Source organism: Gorilla gorilla, chromosome 10 (assembly GCF_029281585.2).
Source record: "Gorilla gorilla gorilla isolate KB3781 chromosome 10, NHGRI_mGorGor1-v2.1_pri, whole genome shotgun sequence".
NCBI classification, from domain to species: Eukaryota; Metazoa; Chordata; class Mammalia; order Primates; family Hominidae; genus Gorilla; species Gorilla gorilla.
Window position 1 is genome coordinate 91,350,615 of NC_073234.2, and position 12,278 is coordinate 91,362,892.

The 12,278-nt window shown below is 44.0% G+C and overlaps 1 protein-coding gene across 1 annotated transcript; it reads right to left on the reverse strand.

Annotated features, from left to right (window-relative positions):
• Positions 1–6,102: 6,102 nt before the first annotated feature.
• On the reverse strand, positions 6,103–11,464 carry PHLDA1 (pleckstrin homology like domain family A member 1). Its single transcript, XM_031000936.3, has 2 exons — positions 8,079–11,464; positions 6,103–7,667 (listed from the first exon to the last, which is right to left on the reverse strand). The coding sequence occupies exon 1, from the start codon at positions 9,293–9,295 to the stop codon at positions 8,105–8,107; it is 1,191 nt and encodes a 396-aa protein (XP_030856796.1). The 5' UTR covers positions 9,296–11,464; the 3' UTR covers positions 6,103–7,667; positions 8,079–8,104.
• Between the last annotated feature and the right edge of the window lie 814 nt (positions 11,465–12,278).

Below are 12,278 nucleotides of genomic sequence, written 5' to 3' on the forward strand. Positions count from 1 at the left end.
GGCAACAGGCAAATAAGTGAAATAATACACCAACTAAATGGCATATTATGCTGTCATTAACATTATGACTTTAAACAATAATAATCAGGATGATAGCTACCACTTATTGAATGCTTACTTTGCGACAGGAACAGCCACAGTCCTTTATGTGAACTAATTTTGGTTTCACAACTCCATGAGACAGGTACTATCATTGTCTGCATTGCACACGCTGAAAACTGAGGCTAAAATAAATTAAATTACTTGCCCAGAGCAACTCAGCTAATAAGAATGAGACTATCTGATTCCAAAGCAGGGTTTCTCAACCTTGGTATGATTGACGTTTTGGGTGGGGTACTTCTTTGTTGTAGGTGGGGCTCTCCTGTGCATAGTAGAATATTCAGCAGCATCCTTGGCCTCTACTCACCACTTGTGATAACCAAAAATGTCTCCAAATGTTGCTAAATGTCTTCTGGGGGACAAAATTGCTCTAGGTTGAGAGCCACTACCCTAAAGCCTATGCTTCACCATTATGCTGTTTACTCCCCTCCCAACACCACCAGCCTTCCTACAGAACCTGGTCGTGGGAACATACATATATTCACATACAGAAACAGATATGGTCATAGATAGGATTCCCTGAGATACAGGTTCTGAGACTCTGAGATTTGACGGCAGGAGGTTAAGGGGAGAGCGAGGGTTCCCATCCCAAGTAGTGTTTTTGGGAACCTCACCTGTGAGGAAGCAAGGGAAACAGAATTGAGCAGAGTGAGAGTTGGACTACAATGCCCACTGGTTGTGATAGGCCTCTGCCAATTCCACAGGCAGCTCTGCAGCTGGGATGATCCTTTACCGTTGGCCTGGCCTTCATCTACTCCCCATAGACCCATCACTGGATGCAGGTTACCCCCAAGGAGGGGGTGTGTTCTAGGACAAGGTGGGTCCCCAGGGAAAGGAGTTGCTGAGAACATGATAGCCACCAACACTTCCACATATGGTGACTGAATGCCCTCTCTGTCCTGAAGTGGCAATCTGGGCAGAACACCACACCTACATATAGACTATTTTGATAGAATAATTTATAAATAACTTAAAATACATGAGCATGTGGACCGAGACTAGAAAGTAATAAGCAAATGAAAATTGTCATTAAAATGGTAGTGCTTGCAGGCATGGTGGCTGATCCCTGTAATCCTGGGACTTTGGGAGGCTAAGGTGGGAGGATGCTTGAGCCCAGGAGTTCCAGGCTGCAGTGAGCTATGATCACACCACTGAACTCCAGTCTGGGCAACAGAGCAAGACCATGTCTCTAAAAAATAATAAAAATTGGCCAGGTGCGGTGGTTCATGCTTGTGATCCCAGCACTTTGGGAGGCTGAGGCAGGCAGATCACCTGAGGTCGGGAGTTCAAGACCAGCCTGGCCAACATGCTGAAACCCCGTCTCTACTAAAAATACAAAAATACAGGCGTGGTGGTGTGGGCCTGTAATCCCAGCTACTCGGGAAGCTGAAGCAGGAGAATAGCTTGAACCCAGGAGGCGGAGGTTGCAGTGAGTCGAGATTGTGCCACTGCATCTCAGAGTCTGGGTGACAGAGTAAAACTCCGTCTCCAAAGAAATAATGATAATAATAAAATTTTAAATAGTATTTCTATAATGTATTTTTCTCTTTTTTCAAAGTTGAATACAAGGATGTGGTCAACCATACTGTTCTTACCATTGAAAAAGAAGTGCTGAGGCCAGGCATGGTGGCTCACGCCTGTAATCCCAGCACTTTGGGATGCCGAGGCAGCTGGATCACTTGTGGTCAGGAGTTCAAGACCAGATTGGGAGACATGGTGAAACCCCGTCTCTACTACAAATATGAAAATTAGCCATTGTGGTGGCACACGCCTGTAATCCCAGCTACTCAGGAGGCTGATGTGGGAGAACTGAACCCCGGAGGTGGAGATTGCAGTGAGCCAAGATGGCGCTACTGTGCTCCAGCCTGGGCAACAAAGCAAGACTATGTTTTAAATAAATAAGTAAGTGCTGAGATCTCAGAAAATACAATGCCTAGCTTCAGAATACCATATATTATATATTCATATGGCTATAATGATTCCCCACCTGTTTATCTGTCCTAATGCAAGGAGCTTCCTTTCATAGTGATGCCAGGCACTGCTCTAAGTAATTTTATGTATCCTAACTTATTAAATCTCCTCAACCACCCTAAAATAAGTACCTTTATAAACTCCATTTTACAGAAAAGGAAACTGAGTTTCCAAGAGTTTAAGTAATTCAAGATCTACACAGCTAATAATTGTGAAACTGGGACTTGAACCCGTGTACTATGACTCTCAAATCCTGGCTCTTACCAATCCTGGGCTACCACCTACTATACACATTTATTTCACACCGTGTCCCTGAAGTCCCCTCAGCATGATAGTAATTTGTCTTCTCACATTTTTTCTTTTAAAAAAAAAACAAAACAAAAACCTAGAGTGGTAAAGCTGTCAATGCATGACTATGCTAAGGGATAAGGGATACAAAAAAATGCCTTCAAGTTTCCTATTTTAAAGTCTTTTGAGATTTAAAGGCTTTTAGATGCCAGTGGAGATTGTAAGAATAAAGTTATGCTATTTTTCTTTAAAGAATCAAGTCCCTCTTCTGCTTTCAACACAAAATAGGAAGGTCTATGAATACCTGTTTGAAGGATGACTCAGAGACAAAGCTTTACCCTCCCAAGAGACATAAGAGAACTAGACTACCTCTGGGACTCAAGAGGGTATTGCTGTTGAGCTGATTCACTAGGAACTGTTTCTGGTCCTCTGGGAAACTATGGAAAATTCAATTAAAGTTCATTAGCATTCTGAAAGCTAATTTTTTCACCAACATACCTGAGCGAATTTTCATATTCCAAATTCCCAGTGAATTTTTTAAAAAATGAATTCCCAACCTCAAAAATGGTCTTTTTTTCCCAGAATGCCCAAGCAATTCAGAATCTCTGTTTCACAGGAACACACAATGCATGTGCCAGTTGAACAAGGCCTTCAAAAGGTCCACAGGTAGGTTGTCTCAATAGATAACTTTATTTGAAATGGAATGCATTTTGAAAATATGAAAAATAAATCACATCTCCCCAAAATCATCTAAGAGACATATTTACACAAGTTCTGACCATGCTAAAAAATTCATGAATGTGATGGTGTATAAAGCATTTGGTACATGATGATACTTGCTTTCCTGAAGCTGGCATTTGTATATTATAAAACGTTAAGAAGAAGGCTGACCTCGGAATGTAACAGACAATAGTTTTATGTTTCTTCTCAATATACAGTGACCTGGAAGGACTCCCTGTTGTTAAAACCTGCTTCCCCACTGCTGAGCCTGCCATCAGCCGTCCAGCTGCAGAGCAGTGGAGAGTAGGTCTCACCAGTTTTTGTGCAGATGCTTCTAACCCAGAGTCCTTCTGCTTACTTCATTGGACAATATTGCCCTTTCTAAGAAAACCCTTTTAGATCCTGTACTCCACTTAGCAAATGCCCTGCCAGCAAAGTCACAGATGACTTTTTTACCCAATCTTAGGTAAATCTGGATTATCTGCCCAACCGTGCAAGTCAATAAGCCACCCTTGAAAACTGTGTCAAGATTTGAGGAAACAGGTCTTAAGAACCTATCCAACACATGATTCCATAACTAATACATCTTAGGTTGTTTTAGGCAAATAGGTGTATCTCTTGAATCACTGATGGATTCAATATCAAGATCTATAATTTTCACGTTTAAAATTTATTCTGCCAAGGACATTTATTGGTAAAGCAAAAACCAATTAGTTTGACACACACGAAAAAGAAAACAAATGTTCACAGTCCTATCTTCTAGGATTCTGTGCTATAAAATTGCCCCAGGTTCAAGTCTTAGACCACTCTTCTAAGGCTGCTACTGAATATAATATTAACACTGGAGCCAAGCTAAAACTACATGACTTTTCCCCTAGGGACAGAAAACAAGCGATGTGTTTGAACTCATACACTTGCAGCAAACTTTACTGTCAGATTTAAAATTAGGGCTTTCTCTTAAAGGGCTTCTTTAAGAGAAATACAGAGTGTTTGGTATATGAGAGAAAAAAGAGTTAAAACAGGACTTTCAACTTAATCCAGACCTCCTAACAGTGTTTACATGTGAGGGAAACTACTTTAAGTAATGTGTATTTTTTATTTTTACCATCATTGGAGACAAAAAAAAAAAAACATAAACATCTGAAGTGAAATTATAAAGATGGCTTGATTTCCACATTAGAGAATCCCAGCTTGCTCAATGAGGAAAATGTTCATTTTAAAAGGGCCCCTTATAGACATTTGCTCTCTGACGTCAGCACTCCCCATAGAGCACACCCAGATCTAAATGGATTTCCACTAAGAAAGTCTGTCTAAGAAGCTTCATCATGATGTTTAGCCTGTCCCAGAATTCACTGTTCTCAGGGAATGACATGAGAGCAAAGCAAAGGAACACTCAGTGAGGCAAGAGACAGCATCTCCCAGATGCTGGGAAGTTACACATTTTGTCCTTCCTTCCTTTGTCCCAACAGTTATTGAGCTGTGTATGAGGCTTGGTGCCAACACAAGTTCAAGGACAAAAGTTCAGTTTCCAGATGGAACATTACTCTTAATTTTCCAACTTTTTACATTTTATGTTTATTTAAGGAGTGGGTCTTCTATTGGATCTGCCCTTTCGGTTGAAAAATGCATTTTTTACCTTTTTCCATGAAGCTGATTTGTCAGGCTTCAAAATACCTTAGGTGGTTTTGTATCATTTTCTTACAGGTAGAATAGAGCCACTGAGACATTAAATGATGTATGTTTATATTTTGTTTTGTTTAGTCTTATTGAGCGTGTTTGCTTTTTTGCTCTGGAAAAATTATTAATAATAATTTCAAAGGTGTCAAAACAATAAAAGCCATTCTACTTCTAATTTCTTAGATTTCACATTAAATGCTAAGAGGGGTTCAGAATAGAAAATGATAAAGGTCAACATAAATATCACATCAGACTAAGGAACAAGGGCTATGGAAAGTCAAGAAACCATTATTCTGGGGCCGGGTGTGGTGGCTCACACCTGTAATCCTAGCACTTTGGGAGGCCAAGGCAGGTGGATCACCTGAGGTCAGGAGTTCGAGAACAGCCTGACCAATATGGTGAAACCTCATCTCTACTAAAAATACAAAAATTAGCCAGGCGTGGTGGCATTCACCTGTAGTCCCAGCTACTCAGGAGGCTAAGACAGGAGAATGGCGTGAACCCAGGAGGCGGAGGTTGCAGTGAGCTGAGATCGTGCCACTGCACTCCAGCCTGGGTCACAGGGAGAGACTCCATCTCAAAAAAAAAAAAAAAAAAAGAAACCATGATTCTGGTGGCCCTATTAAGAACCATGGGCACCACGGGGGAAAAAAAAGAAATCCAGCCACCAAGAGGGAGCCTGGGCATATCTTTTTAAGCAATGAAATTACCTAGCCCCATATGTAAGCTAACAACATACAAATGCCTTTTTTAAAACCTACATCAATCTTAATTTGTAAAAATATTTGGTATGGATTTTTTTTTTAGTACAAGAATTTAAAAAAAAATCCTCCATTGGGAAAAAACTGTGTTTCATTTGGAGTTACTATGATTTGCATGCACTAAAAATATAGTACTATGAGGTACTCCTCAAAAAGTACAGCCATAGTTCTAAGGAAGCTGAACCAAACTTGATTTAAGAAATCTTTAGATGTGGCTCTCATTTCATATACATATATACATACATACACATATATACATATTCATATATGTGCATATATGTGTACACACATGTTCTCATATATGTATATATACATACATATTCATATATGTGTATACATATATACATATGAAACAAGTTTTTAAATGTTGGCAGCATATTTTCTTAACTGCAACCTAAACAACCACTGGAAGTGGGGGTCCACTTAAGTTTTGTTTGCCATTAGCTTAATAGGGGAAAGCTATTTTAATTTTCCCTGCAACTTTTTGGATATGAGTTATGATCTCAAAATGTCATTTAACTATTGCACTAAAAAGTAATTTGACCTTGGAACTCCTTTCTAGATGGAAGGAGAATAAAGACATCTGTAGCATGTAATTCTATTTTTATTTCTTGACTACATAACCTAGCAGTGGTCTAATACTGACCGTTTCAATTTAAATGCTGGAAAAATACTGACCAAGACTTTCTGTGAAAAAGATAATGGAAAACAGAAACCAGTTAGTAAAGCCATGCAGATAGGAAGTGATTTTCGGCCCCAAGAGGACTTTGTATCATCTATGGCTCCATTTAAACTTGAGTAGCATCTGTCCTGGTGGATTTTGAACATCCTTTTGATTTAACACAGAAGAAGGTTTGTTCTACCTTTAAAAGCATATCCTCTTTTTTTCCCCAACAGACTCCTCAACAAGTGGCTTCTAAGACAAGACTGGGGTTGTTTTCTTACTGAAAATCCTGTGTTTATCCAGTCTTTTCCTTTACAATTTCTGAGTTTAGCTTACCTAACAGCAAAACAGAATCCTCAAATTTCTCACAGAGCAATGAAAAGCAAAACAGTTGGTTTCTCTGATCAACATCATTTTCAGTATGAAAACAAAAAGTTATGACTCCTAGACCTTTGAAATATTTACAAATTGTACTTTAAACAATGAGATTTTTCAGTGTGCTTCTAAAACAAAGTGAAGGGATCAGAAAATGTGGTCAAGTCAAGTGTGCAAAGCTCTCGAAGAAAGGTCCTGCAGCCTGGACAGGAGTACAAATATTCTCTTATACAAGTTAAATGTACTCTTTTCCTCCACAACATTTCAGAAATGAAACAGCAAATGCATTTATACTCACAAATCAGTCAAAAGGCCTCTTCTCCTTATTAAGCCCTTTACACACAGATGATAAAAGCAAGGTTTTCCTACAGTAGATGTGGCCCTACCACATATTCAAGATACAATCATCCTACCATCAGTTAGGTTATGTTTTAAATATTTTGAAATCAGGTATCCTTACTACTGATTTCCTTTTAGAAACTATCTTGTTAGATTTTCATAATTACACCATTTTTAACTTTTAGCTTTTTAAACTTCTAGACAAACTATATGTCTAAGCAAAAACAAAAATAAAAATCCTCAAAAAAAGTAACATCAGAGTTTTAATTTCAACCAGCTGGCACAACAATGAAAGTGTCAGACCTTCTGAAAGTACTCGAGGAATAATGAATAAATTCTTAATGTTTTCCCCTCCACCGCCCTTTTTTATTCTCCAAGATTAGGAATTACTATGGATTAGGTTTTTGAAAATAAAGTTTCCTTTTTGGAAAATGGCCTACATTCAGAAATGTCTTAGAACAAGCATTTAAAAAAACTAATAAATAATCATAAATCAAAATACATTAAAATAAAATTACAGTACATCATCGCTCCTAGAAAATTCACCATACAAGACGATGCTTTCGAAGGTTCATAAATAAAAGTCTTCTTGACTCGAAATCGTTTCCTGCATCGTGATGAAAAGTATGCAGAAAACTAAGAAGAATCGCAAGTTTTCAGTAGGGTGATGTCCAAACTACTTGATCTGGTGCGGGGCGGAGAGACTGTGTTGCTTTTGATCCAAGTGAAGACAATAGGAATGTGCTCGTCCCACTTCCTCAAGTCCTCAAAACCTGGAAAGAAATGACACCCAGTGAAGTAGGTGGCTAAGAACCCTCCGAGACCAGTTCTGTTCGGGCCGGTCCGCCTGACAAAGCGGGCTCAGAAAGACACCGCGGTGTTTCCCTCAACTGCCCAAATATATAGTCAAGTGGGGCTGGGGGACGCACCACGGGACAAGGACGGTCGTGATGGGCGCGGGCGCGGTCCGCGAGGCCCCTTGCCTGGCCCGGATCTCCCCAGCCTCCCCTCTCTGCCCAGCTCTCCTGGCCCCAGCTTGTTTCTGTTCCTTCCATCGCCCCAGAAACTTGGAATGAGTTTTGATTTCTCCATACAGGAGCCGAACCTGTGAACAAGCTTCCTACTCCTCCCAACTCACTACCCCCGAGACCCACTCCTCGGGAGCGCGAGTGCCGGGACCTTACCTTGTCTTGCCCAGGAGCTGCCCCCTTCAGGCAGAGTTGGAGGTGCTGCGGAGAAGCCGGTGTCCGTGCGGCTGCGAGTGCGGCTGTGGGTGTGGGTGCGGTATTTGGTGCGGATGCGGGTGCGGGTGAGGGTGTGGGTGCGAGTGAGGATGAGAGTGTGGATGTGGATGTGGATGCGGATACGGGTGGAGCTGCTGGGGCTGAGGCTTGGGTTGGGGCTGAGGCTGGGGTTGTGATTGGGGCTGGGGTTGCGGCTGAGGCTGAGGCTGGGGTTGGGGCTGGAGCTGCGGCTGCGGCTGCGAGGGGGGCTGCTGCTGGACCAGGTGCTGCTGCTTCTGCCGCGTGGATTTGACCGCCAGGATGGCCTGACGATTCTTGTACTGCACCATCTGCAGCGTGATCTCGGCGTTCCAGCCCTGGTCTTGCGGGCACCGAAAGTCGATCTCCTTGCCCTCTGCCATCACCACAGTGAAGTACATGTACTTGCCCTTGCGCTCCACACAGTCCACGGTCTTCATGTTGGAGAAGTGCAGTTCCTTGAGCTTGACCGGCGGCTCGAGGCTGGCGACAGCGGGGCCACTGGGTTGGGACGGCTCGGCCGGCCCCTGCCCGGGCTGTTGTTGCTGCTGCTGCTGTTGCTGCTGCTGCTGCTGTTGCAGCTGCTTGGGCGGGATAAGCAGCAGCCCTTCCTCGGTGAGGATGCAACACTTTTTCTTCCAGAGCTGCAACAACCCGTCGCTGCGCTTCTCCAGCACGCCCTCCTTCAGCGCTTTGCAGCCGCTACTCTCCAGCATCCTCCCAGCATAAGAGGGGCCGCCGCTTGGCTCGGCCTCTCCGTTTCCAGCCGCGCGGGCCGGGGGCAGCAGCAGCAGCCTCGCGCCGTCCTCGCCCCAGCGGCTCCCACGGCCGCCTGCCCGGAGCGCGCAGAGGAGGCTAACACGCAGAAGGCAGAGCGGCGGCAGCGGCTCTGGGTCCCGGCAGAGGGACAGCCGCGTCCTGATGCGCCACAAGGTCCCGGAGCTCCGAGCTGCCGGGCCTCTGCCGTCCTCTTGCGAGCGCTCACTGAAGGGCACTTGCCGGGCCCCCTCGCGGCGCTTTTGAATGGGCCATCTTCCCCACCCCCGAGTGACACCCAGCGGAAAAGGCGGCTCCTGGCGCCCGCACCGCGGGGGAAAGCCCAGCTCCAAGAGGCGCTCGGCAGCCGGCGCACGCCTCATTAACTTGGGGCCTTTCCAAAGCCGGCTGCGTCCACGCCCTCCAGCGTCTCTTGCTCCGCCTCTCGCCGCCCACTTGCTTCCGCGCTTGTTCCCCTGGAAGGCGACCTGGACCCGAGCCCCGGAAACTCCTCTCCTCTACCCAGGGCGATCGCCCAAGGAGCCCTGGCTGCCTGACTACTGCCGACGCTCACAGGGCGCTGCGAGGCCATACCCCGCGTCCCGCTTCTCCCCGGCCCGCGGGACTCTCTGCTAACAGCCTCAGAAAGTGAGGACGGGGGCGCGGAGGCGGGGGCAGCCTCCAGGCAGTGCTGCCTCTCGGTTCTTGGGAATTAGCCCGGGGGATTCGCGCTGGGCTCCGAAAGCCCGCAGAACCAGCGTCGTGCCCTGGGCGAGCTGGGAGGCCGGGGCCGAGTCCCGCGAGTCCCGCGAGTGTGCCTTCCCCGGACGCCTAGTTAAACAACTGAGCGCACAGAGGCCGAGAGGACATCGTGTCTTCCCACGCATATTCGCTCACGGTCACTAAGTAGCTCTTCTTGGAAAGAGGGCGATTGTTAAAGCAATAGTGCGACTGTCGGGCTTGCCACGGGTGGAGAGAGGTGGACCCACGTCAGGTCGCATCTCGCCTGCTTTTTCTCGACCCCGACCGCAGGCGCTAACCCGTCTTCGGCTTTCTTCTTGACCCGTACGGTGTGCAACGTCTCTTAAAACAGTAATTCAACTCTCTACAAACCGGGGTAATATCCGGTGCTGAGATCCCACACTGCAAGGCGCAGTTCCAAACGTCTGGTCGGCCTCGCTGGTCCCTCTTTCTAAGGCCTAGCCAGATCTTGGTTTTGGAATCTCATTTATCTGTGACCTGGGGAATGCAATACCTCCAGCTCCCTCCTACTCCTACATTTAAACAATGCCTATAGAAGCCGCTTCCTGGGAAGTAAGGCATAACCCAGACCTAGCCTCCCGGTAGGGAAGTTCATCCGTTTAGTAAACAGCCCCAACTACGTGCGGACCCTCACGAGGATACGAAGAATTAAACCAGGGCTAGACAAGTCAGAGTGGGCCAAGGTAAGAGTTAGGGCTGCTACTGTGCCCACGTTGGAACAGATAGATTAGTTCATCTGCTAGTTGTGTGGCAAGAGCAAAGAATTCAAGAGGGGAAGAGAAAGTGAGAGGAGCTTAGAGAGCTAAGCAAGAATCGAATCCTTTGTGTGTCATGGTAAGAAATTCGAACTTAATACCAAGGTAATCAGAACAAAGGACAACTTTTATACACGAGGGCGTCCTGAATATTCATCTAAGAAACAATGTCTGATCAAACGGGACAATCCAGCCAGCAATCCTGAGTCCCACCGGATTATGCTTGGCCAGCTTTCTAGCCTTCACATTGTTAATTTATTAGCAATCTTTTCAGGAGAAAGGCAATTATTAAAATTATGTGGACTTCTAGTAAAATTATCTCAAAGATTTACAATTATGTATACCAATAACAAAAAAACTACATGTTTTCTGCTCCCCTGCCTTTGTAGGACAAGTGAGCATTCCAGAGAATTTCTACATGACCAGCTGTTCATTCTTTTAAGAGGATGACATTCTTCAGCTCATCTGGAAAGGATACTTCCTTTAAGTCTGTTATTCACAGTCTCCAAGGGCAGGTGTAGTTGGGAAAAACATTTCATATGGAAAAACAAACTTGATAGGGTAAAAAAAAAAAAATGAGATGTAATCTGGAGGCCCAAGTCATTTTCTTAGGAGAAACTCAAATGTGTTTGGTGTTATCTAACCTTCTGCAGTTTATCAGTCTGAAACAAATGCATTCTATTCTCATTTGAAAATGTCTGAACAGCCACCAATTTTCAAAATCACCCATTTAACTAGAGACTTTAAAGCCCAGAATTTGCAGTTACGTATTTCAGAATGATTTAGTAATTTTGTGAGCAGCTCAGAGGTTAAGTCTACAATGTCTGACTACGGTGCATTATTGAAAATATCAGTAGTGTAAGGATCCCATAGATTGGTGATAACTTTGCTCTTAATTTGTTATTTCAACAGTTACCACCAACAGTTGGTGACTTAACAAATTAAGAGCATAGTTGCCATATGCTCATATTTGGCAAATATGTCAAAGTGGCCATATTTGCCAATTTTTTAAGACAATAAATTCACAGAAAATGCATTACAGAAAATAACTTAAAAAAAAAAAAAAAACTTTTGGGCCAGGCATGGTGGTTCACACCTGTAATACCAACACTCTAGGAGGCTGAGGTGAGAGGATCCCTTGAGCCCAGGAGTTTGAAACCAACCTGGGCTACATGGCAAGGCCTCCCTCTACAAATGTAAAAAAAAAAATTAGCCAGGTGTGGTGGCATGCGCCATGTAGCCCCAGCTACTTGGGAGGCTGAGGTGGAGGACTGTTTGAGCCCAGAAGTTCAAGGTTGCAGGAGCTAGGATCGCACCACTATACAAGCCTGGGTGGCAGCAAGACCCTGTTTAAAAAAAAAAAAAAAAATTCAGCTGTATATGCAATGAAAACCTACAAGTCACTGAAAAGTTACTGAAGTTTAGAAAACTAGCCAACAAAATCATTGCTTTGGTAAACAAATTTGAAATGGCTAATTGAAAGTACATTTTACAGCTGGCAATATAAAGTTATCTATCAGCAGCACTGGACAGTTCATTTTCTTCTCTTGGATAAAGTTTATCACTTGGCTTCAAGGACATCACTCAGTTTTCCTTTACATCTCCAGTGTCTCCATTATGAGGTTCTTTCTCTTCTCTTCAAACTTTTAATGTTGGAATGCCCCAAGTCTTTGTCTTTGGCTCTCTTCTTTATCTACACTCATTCCCTTGTTGATATCCAATCTCATCACTTTTAATAACATCTATATGCCAGAGTCCCAAATTTATACCCCCAACTTATATCCAACTGCTTACTGCGGAAGAATAAAACACTGAAGTTAAAAAATAATAAACATACCAGGCAAGGGAA

Excerpts from the sequence above, each read along its gene's own strand:
- PHLDA1 (XM_031000936.3), bottom strand. The coding sequence starts at position 9,295 with ATGAGGCGTGCGCCGGCTGCCGAGCGCCTCTTGGAGCTGGGCTTTCCC.